The 8982-nt window shown below is 40.8% G+C and overlaps 1 protein-coding gene across 1 annotated transcript in view; it reads left to right on the forward strand.

Moving 5' to 3' along the window:
• The first annotated feature begins 3017 nt into the window (after positions 1-3017).
• Positions 3018-8982, forward strand: part of SMARCC1 (SWI/SNF related, matrix associated, actin dependent regulator of chromatin subfamily c member 1) — a 200010-nt gene continuing 194045 nt past the window's right edge. The window contains exons 1-2 of the mRNA XM_019507918.1: positions 3018-3029; positions 7228-7347. Of these exons, the coding sequence (XP_019363463.1) occupies positions 3018-3029; positions 7228-7347 (132 nt within the window). The remainder of the gene's footprint in view (positions 3030-7227; positions 7348-8982) is intronic.

The raw sequence follows: 8982 nt of genomic DNA on the forward strand, positions 1-8982 counted from the left end.
GGGAAGGTTAAGGTGAGAGAGAGAGTGTTAAAGTGTAGGGAGTGAAAGTTGTCAGAACTGAGATTAGAACTGGTGGACTAGAGAAGCTGGCTGAGGAATTGAGGTTTAGGGTTACTTAACGTAGATTGGGGCTGGAAACTGAGGCAGACATCTGAGCTATTGGGGGGTGCAGATAAGTGGTGGCAAGGAGGAGACAGCCAGGAAAGAGAGAGAGGCAGAAACCTGGGAGCTTGTGGGATGGAAACAGGCTGACAGCTTAGAGACTGTGGGGGGACAGATAGGTGGTGTCAAGGAGGAAACAGTCCAGAAACAGACAAAAACCTGACTTGGGGTTTCAAAATAACAGGGTTATTAGACAACACACTACACAGCCCCATGAAGTTATTGGTGCATGCATGCACGCAAGCACAATGGCAGCAGGAGAAAGAGACTCAGTGGGAGGGTTGGAGTCTAGGTGGGGAAGAGAAACAGAGTCCAAGTCCTTGGTTGAAGAGGGGGTAGGGGGTAATAGCTACCTATCCAGGCTGGAAAGAAGTCCTTGTCCAGAGGGGGGTCGCTGGCAGGGCCTTTGGGTGGATAGGTGGTGTGGCATGGTGCTGGTTCAGATGGAGAGGGTGTCCCAAGGAGTTAGTCTTCACTACCCCTTTTATGGGGCAGACTACTTCTGATCCTGTGGGGAGGGCCTGTCCAGGCAAGGTCAGTCCTGTTCCAGAGGGCTCCAGGTGTTCTTACTAAGCATGTTCAGCCCTGGTACAATGGTGGGTTGCCTCATCTTTTGTTTCTTGAATGCTGAGGGTGGTTTGAAGGGCTGGGTTGTTGGTCCAGGTATTGGTGTTGATGGTTCGGTAATTCAGAAGCAGCTATTTTTAGACCTGCTGCCATTGTCTCTCAAGCACCCTCATTCATCCCCATTCATTTAGGAACCAAGTTACATAGGAGGGGTAGGTACGAGTCATGGGTTACACAACCGGGCCTGGGGACAGGATGGAGACTTGACAAAATGGAAACTTGACATGACTTATGCTAACTTACATATGTAGGCCTAAATCATATAGCACCAGTAAAACAGTAATATAGAACAGTAAAAATCAATATAAACGTAATTATTATAAAATATAAAGGAGAAAAAACAAACATAACTTGCTACCAAAATAAAATGGTGAAGCTTATCCTGTCTTAGCTCACTTATACTTATCTATAGGAAATATAGAGGGAAAGAAAAAGTCAGAAATGGTTGGGGAAGGGGAGAGAATGCATTTTAAAAGAAAAAAAAAGAAAAACTGGGGGTTTTGCTACACCAGTGCCCTGTGCACTGTTGCACGTAGTTAGGTAGCAAACTAAAACACCTCGGAGGTGTTTTATCTTGCTATGTACCAAAGTCACTTAAAGAGGAATATGCTGCCGACTGTGCTAACAGCAACGCCATTAAAGCAGTGCAAAAGGGCATTTAAGCCACTTTAAAGGCCATTTTTGTGGTGTGTACAAAGGCCCTTAAAGTCTTCCCTTTTGGTTTATTGAAGTGTCTTATCCTTATCAAAGAGGGGGTGGGGGAAGGCTGAAGTGTGGAAGTTAAATCACTTGGCCGTGCTCAAAATAAAACAGCAAGACAGTGATAGCCCAAAATAATATCTGGGAGTGCTGATGCTAGTTATCTCAAAGAGTGTGATTTAATAGTTACTACTAAAGAATAAATGTAACAGGGAGGAGTTGGTTGAAAATGAGAAGTTGGATGGTAACTTGGGTGACAGCAGGGTGAATAAAAATCAAGAATTTTTTAAATTAAAAATTGGTTTTTATTTAAATCAGATTTTTTTATCTAATCATTTATTTTTTAAGATGCTTTTAAAAATAAAACTATATAAAGACTTATAGCTTAAGATATGTATCTATGATTCTATGTTAAAGTTCAAAGATATGCTCATGGAATAGGGATTATAACTTTTAATTATATACTATTTGAGACAATATATTTATGCAGCCTTTTTAGAAAAGTTTTATACATAGGTCACAAGAAGCCATGGACTATATTAGGGGCCCAATCTTATGGGGTTCCCACAGGCTCCTCTATAGATTAGTAAAGATTAAAGCAAGCCACTCTACCCAGTGGGACTCGGTGCTCAGTCTAGAAGATCCCATTAAGCATCTCTGTGATGCTGAGTTTCAGTTCTCAAACTGCACATTTGTGTCTCCAGAGATCACATCCTTGTTAACAGCAGTGTGTGGAGATGAGAGATAACAGACCTGATACACACCCGTCAGCCCTCTAGTCTGCAAGTTTGTGTACACAGTCAAGCCCTTGCCTCTCTCTAAAAGTGTAGAGTTTCAAGAACATAATGAATAAAGGATATTGAACAAAAAGAATGCATTTTTAAAATAGAAAACAGTGATTCAATTGAGGCTTTCTGACCGGTTATTTAAATTGATTTGATTTAAATCAAATCCACCCTGGGTGACAGTGATGACAAAATGAAAGAGTACAAAATCCTAAGGGCAGAAGGGAAGGAGAGCACCAGGAAAGGTCACTGGACTTGGGAAACTGATGGGCAGGATCCCCTGGGAGGCAAGTCTGAGCTGGGGAAGGAACCCAGGAGAGTTGGCTGCACATCAAGGAGGCTCTTTTAAAGGTGCAAGAGCGAGCTGTCCTGGTGTGGTTGAAGAGTGGGAAGTGCGACAGGAGACCAGCATGGATAGAGAGCAGTCTCTTCAGTGAGTCCAACCTCAGAAAGGAATCCTACCAAAAGGGAAACTCGGTTGTAGTACTAAGAAAGAGGACGAGCATCATACGGGTGTGCAAGGACTATTAGAAGGCTAAGGCACAGTTTGAGATGCAGCTGGCCAGGGATGTCAGGCAAAACAAGGGTTTTCCAAGTAAGAGGAAGACCAGAGGAACCATAGGTCCCTTAGGGAATGCAGGAGGGAATCTAGTTACAGATGATGCAGCATAGGCTGAAGTATTTAATGCCTTTTTTTTACTTCAGCCTTCACCAATAGGGGTAATTAGCAGGTGATGAGTGCAAATGGCAGCAAAGGTAGGGAAGGAGGCAAACAGCCTAGAGTGATACTGAATAGGTTAGGGATTTCTTGGAGAAGCTAGGTGCTCTCAAGTTATTAGGGCTGAATGGGATGCCATTGAGGGTACTGAAGGAATTGGCTGAAGTGATTTTGGAGCCATTGGCTCAATGTCTAGTTGGGAGGAGGTATCAAGTAGGGTTCCCCAGAGATCTGCCCTATGTCTGGTATTTTTCAGTGTCTTCATTAATGATTTGGATGATGGGTTTGAGTGCAGTCTGAGCAAATTTGCAGATGACACCAAGTTGGGTGCAGTTGCAAACACTCCAGATGGTGGGGCTAGGATCCAGAAGGATCTAGATAGATTGAAGAAATGGTCTGCAGTCAGTCAACTGAGATTCAACAAGGACAAGTGCAAAGCCCTGCACTTGGGATGGAATTGCATGCACAAGTACAGACTGGGTAATGACTGGCTCGGCTGCAGGACTGCAGAGAGGGACCTGGAGGGATCTTGGCTCATAGTCAACAGTGGACCATAAGTTTAATATGAACCAACAGCCTGGTCTTGTAAAAATAGCCAGCAGCACCCTGGGTTGTATTAACAGGAGTGTTGCTTGCAAATCAAGGGAAGTGATGCTTTTCTGTTCAGCACTGGGGAGAACTTCCCTGGAGTACAGTGCCCAGTTTTGGGCCCCCCGCTTCAAGAAGGATGTGGACAGATTGGAAAGAGTCCAGTGGAGAGCAGTGCATATGAAGCAAGACTTATGAGGAAAGGTTGAAAGAATTAGGGTTATTTGGTCTGGAGAAGAGAGAGACTGAGTGGGGATTTGATAAGTGTTCAAATAACTAAAGGATGGTTACAGAGAACATAGAAATGGCTTTTCTCTGTGGCTGTAGGGGACAGGACTAGAAACAATGGCCTCAATTTTTAGCAGGAGACATTTGGGCTTGGAGGTTGGGAGGAACTTTCTGAACCTGAAGGTGGTTAAGGACTGCAACAGGCTGCCTAGAGAAGTTGTGGCATCTCCATCCTTGGAAGTTTTCAGGAGCAGGTTGGACAGACACTTGGCTGGGGTACTCTACCCTCCTGTGACAAATTTCACTCCTCAAAGCATATGCAAACATTTAGGCACATTCTCATGTGGGCATTTTTCTGAAGGGGTAGAAGGTGTGTTGTTTTTTAAAAAGTGATACACTAGGAAAAATTTCTCTTATGTTTTCAAATGTTTCTGTGCACTTTGGAAAGCACCAATATACTATTTGTTGCGAGTGCTGTAAATAAGCAGTGTCATTTGGAGAAAGAAATATGGATTGGGGCACAGATATTGTCAAGTCAGGTCTTAGTTTGGTCACTCATGCTCTATGCTCCTGTTTCCACACCTGTAGAGGACTTTGAGGATTTGGTCACATGCTCAGTGTTTTAAAATCAAAGTGTTTTATCAAATGAAGAAAATAGCTAATTTAGACACAATTTTTCAGATAAATACATGTATAAAAGATTTCACATAGGGATAAAACTATAGCCAGGCAAAAGCAATGGTGGCAGAATGGATCTTCTTTGTGAAATGTGTTTTCATGATTACAGAGCCTGTTGTGTTATTCAATAAGGCTTCTAGATAGGCGGTTCTCAACCAGAGGGCCACAAGATCCTTTTAAGGGTGTCGCACCATGTTAGCATTGTTGGGTGTGCAAACACTTATGCTTGATTCACAAGATAAACCCAGAGATTTCAAAAAGAAATCCAGGGTGTCAAAATGATTCTGAAATTGTGTGGGCTTCCTGAGCCTGTGCAACATGAGACTTGCTGTTTTCATAATCCAAAAATGAGTGACATGAAGAGCTGATATTTTCCAGGTGGTTCCTTGAGCCTAATGAAGCTGAGAACTCCTGTTGTAGATAAATGATTGCACCCCACATACCTTGGGAGGGATGGAGAGCATGCACAAACTGGCTGCTTGCTATTTTCTGCGTTGTTTGAGAGAGAAGGGGTGTGTGCTGACGGATGCATGCAAGCTGCTGTAGAAACTGGTCAGTCTGTAATCGGATGTGCCAGCTTTTGTTTTATGGGTATGTGTGGCCAAGTTTTGCTGCTTGAAAGTTCAACAGTAAAGCTGTCTTGATAAACATAATTCTGTTTTTTGATTTATATTTTCATGTGGCATCTTACACTCCAGGTTCATACACTTTCATTACATTAATATTAATCTAAATATTCTGATTACTACTACTAACTAAATGTATAGAATGGTAATATGCACATTACTTCTGGGATAACTTTGTTCATCATGATGATGAAGATATCTTACATTTGACAGTTCAGAAAACTTTGCAGTCAGCCAAAATAGAGCGCCTTTCTTTGCTGTGCAAAGTTGGCTCCCTTTCCTGGGAGATGCAAGTAGGGTTGTTCTTTCTGATTTATCACATCCAACAAATGGTGAAGTAAAGATGTTCAGCTGTAAATCTTACGAGTGTAAATTCCAAAAGCAGCAATTTGTCTGTTACCTTCACCCTCTTACAACCATATGCACATAAAATAACACACCGTTGTATACAGTTTATGGTGATAAATGAATCTGTGTCGTGTGTGAAATGATTGACTTGGTCAGTTTGTATTGGGAAGCTGTCAACATAAAATTGCCACAGTTAACACCTCTGCCAAAAAAAAGAGGCAAGAAATGAACAGGGTATGAAGCACCTACCTCTTCATTCCTGAATGTATTTCCAGGCCCTTTTTGGCATATGTGGTGAGAGAGCCTGGGGAGCATTACGCTGCCACCTGTTTATTTTTTTGATTAAGACTTTAATGTCTGGATATGTCAACCTGGCTCCCACAAGAAATACTAAAATAACTTAATTTCTCTGAGTATTCTTTACTGTAAACTTATGAAGAAATCCATGCCTTTTATAGCATCCTTTGCAACCTACACGCTACTTTGTTTTAGAGCTTAGACTAGGGATTAATTTCCTAACTTAACAAATAACTTAAAGCCATCTCCCTCCTATGTCTAGATGTTCAGTGTTTTTAGAAAGAACAGCAAATCTTGAAGTTTTGAGTGCAATGCAATAGTCTTGGCTTCATGAATTTTTCAAGGCACTGTAGGAATTGGGCTATCTAGATGTGGAGGAGGCAGGGGGAAGGAGGCATTTTTGATACCAAGTTGTTACTCACTAGAAAAAACCTAAGTGACTTCTCCTTATTGAACAGCTAATGTTATTAACCTCTCAAATTCTGCATGAGGAAGTAATGCCAATAACCTCATTTTACCTCGGAAGTTGTTTGACCTGGGGATCAGGCTCCTGCCAGTAAGAAAGCCTTTTATTGTGGTCCCATGGACAGCTGTTACAAGAAGCAAGGGTTTTCTGTGCTACCTTTTATTGGACCAGATGTGTAGTTGGGAGAGCATCCTACAGCTTTCCCAACTATGCAGATGGTCTGATAAAAGATATCACAGAAAATCCTTGCCCCTCAGATGTTTCCTGGAGCATCCTGGCTGCAACACTCCCAACCCTACCTATTCTATGTATATGCACACATGCATGTATATATGTGTGTGAAGGCCATGTGCTGAAATATGTTGCTTGGGAAAAGCATCTGATTGTAGATTACTACAAAATTTAGAAATCTACTCTTTGGTCTGGTTTTCCTGTTTGTGCACAAACACCCTGAATGTTAATGAATAGACACTAGTGGGATTAACACGCAGTTCATCGTGCAATTCATTTAAGAAAGAAGGAGCCCATAGGTTGCATTAATGGACGGTATATATGTGTAGGCTAGAATTAGTTTTGCAACTTTAATCTGATCTCTGTCTTTAAGTATTTAAACCTTATCTGTAACAAATTATTGAGTTTGGTTAGCTAATTGTGCTCAAGGCAAGATCTTAGAGCGTGTCTTAAAATAAGCATTTATGCTTCATGTTTTTAAAGGAATAAAGCAAATAAGCAGAAATACAGATTTTGGTAGTGACTGATATTTTTAAGATAGCAATCATAAAGTTAGCTGCTCTTCACCTATTATAGAAAGGTAGGTTCTTTAACAGTCCCTTTTTTTATAATGGATATGAAAACCAATAATAAACCAAAGACCACACACAAACTTAATGGAGAAACTGGATAATAAATGATGCTCTGGAATTGGTTGGGATTGGTCAGTGAATTGACAAATCAGTGCGTCGTCTTCTTCCTCTCACCCATTTAGTATGTGTTTGTGTCTTTCAGTATGTTCAAGCAGATGCTCCTACCAATAAAACATTGGCTGGGCTGGTGGTGCAGCTGCTACAGTTCCAGGAAGATGCCTTTGGAAAACATGTCACCAATCCTGCCTTCACCAAACTTCCTGTAAGTATCAGTGTCATGAGTGTGCTGTGTTGACAGGTAACAGTTTCTGTTCTTGTTCATTCAGTACTTTTTGCTGTCAAATAGCGTGTTTTTACTGAATAGTAGACCTGTCTGCTTCAAGAGTCCTTACCATCCCTAACATAGGTAGGGTGATAAGATGTGGTGCTCCTCCTGTCATATCAATTTTAAGCCTAAAATGTCCTTCTGTTTCTGTAGTGTTCAACAGTTCATTTTAGAAATATAGGTGGACTTTGAATTTCAGCTGGCAGAGCAATGCTTGTAAAAATCAAATTTGAGGATGCAGCTCAAATTTGCCAGGGTTTTATTTAATCAGAGATGCCCACACCCAGGAGTACTTTGAATTTCAGTCAGAACTTTTCATCAGATTCCACAGTTTGTTCTTTAAAATTTCCACTGAGCTTTAAGTGGACAGTTCGCTGTTTATTTATATGGATGCCACAATCTAAAAATGACTTTTCTATTCAGGAATTGTTTCCTCTGCTACTGTTACAGTCGTCACAAAAATGATCTGGAATAATATTTTGAGAGCTGTCAAGAACAATTAATGTTGTTTGGTCTTATTGCCAGCTTGGTAAAATGTATCTGGATATTCCAACTGGAGATTAGGGTCCCGCTGAGAGAGGTGCTCTGTACACATGGAACAGTGGAAGAGTTTCAGTCTCAAAAAGCTTATGGTCAAATGTGATGAGAGATGACAGGTGAGCATGTTATGTGGGAAAGACATGGTAATAGAGGATTGTTTGTGAAGGCAGCAGTGATAGCACCCCCACTACCTCGGGTATCCAGTCCAGAGATTTAAACTAATCTCCTCGGGGCCCGGGATGGCTTACTGTATGGAGCTGTAATGTCTCGCATCCCTCAGTGAGAGATCTGTTAAGAATTTTAGCTGTTTGAGTAAGCACAAGTACACTAGCCTGTTGTTGAACTAATTGATAAGAACAACAAAATGACAGTCATCACACATTTGTTGTTCTTCTAATTATTAAAATATATTAAATGTATAACACTACAAGGCATTAAATTAACCCTGTAACAGGATTTGAGCAATTCTTCATGCCTCCTACTGCAATAAAATCTCTGTCCTGAATAAGCTGTTCTTTTCACTTCAAGTTATATAATGGAAACTTACCACAAGACTCTTAGCAAGAATCCAGATTGCCATAGATAAAACCATGCATAGAAGACTTCCATTTTGAACAGTATGAGTCTCACAATTATTTCCTAATGTTCAATAAAGAAATCACAACCTTATTATAAGAAACTCTGTTTATAATCTCTTCCTCCTTTAGCAATCCCAAAAGCAGGAAGGCATTTTTTCATTATGATAATGGAGCAAATTAACTAACCTTATAGCAAATATCCTCTTTTAGTGCACTTTTCTTCTCTGTCTCATGGGGATTTTGTTATAATGAGCTTGTACTGCAATATGGAAAGTACTCAGCCCCTTTTTGGGTTGTGAAATACAATATATGTGCTATACTCTTCACCTGCTTTGCAGTTGTATAATTAAAATTTGTTTTGCCCATATAACTTTACATTTTGGTAAAACATAGACTTATGCTAGGTTGGAAATGCGTGCTTTCTTCAAAAAAAAAAAAAGGGGGGGGGGTCTGG

Source organism: Gavialis gangeticus, unplaced genomic scaffold (assembly GCF_001723915.1).
Source record: "Gavialis gangeticus isolate Ggan-Ray unplaced genomic scaffold, GavGan_comp1, whole genome shotgun sequence".
In the NCBI taxonomy this organism is placed as follows: domain Eukaryota; kingdom Metazoa; phylum Chordata; order Crocodylia; family Gavialidae; genus Gavialis; species Gavialis gangeticus.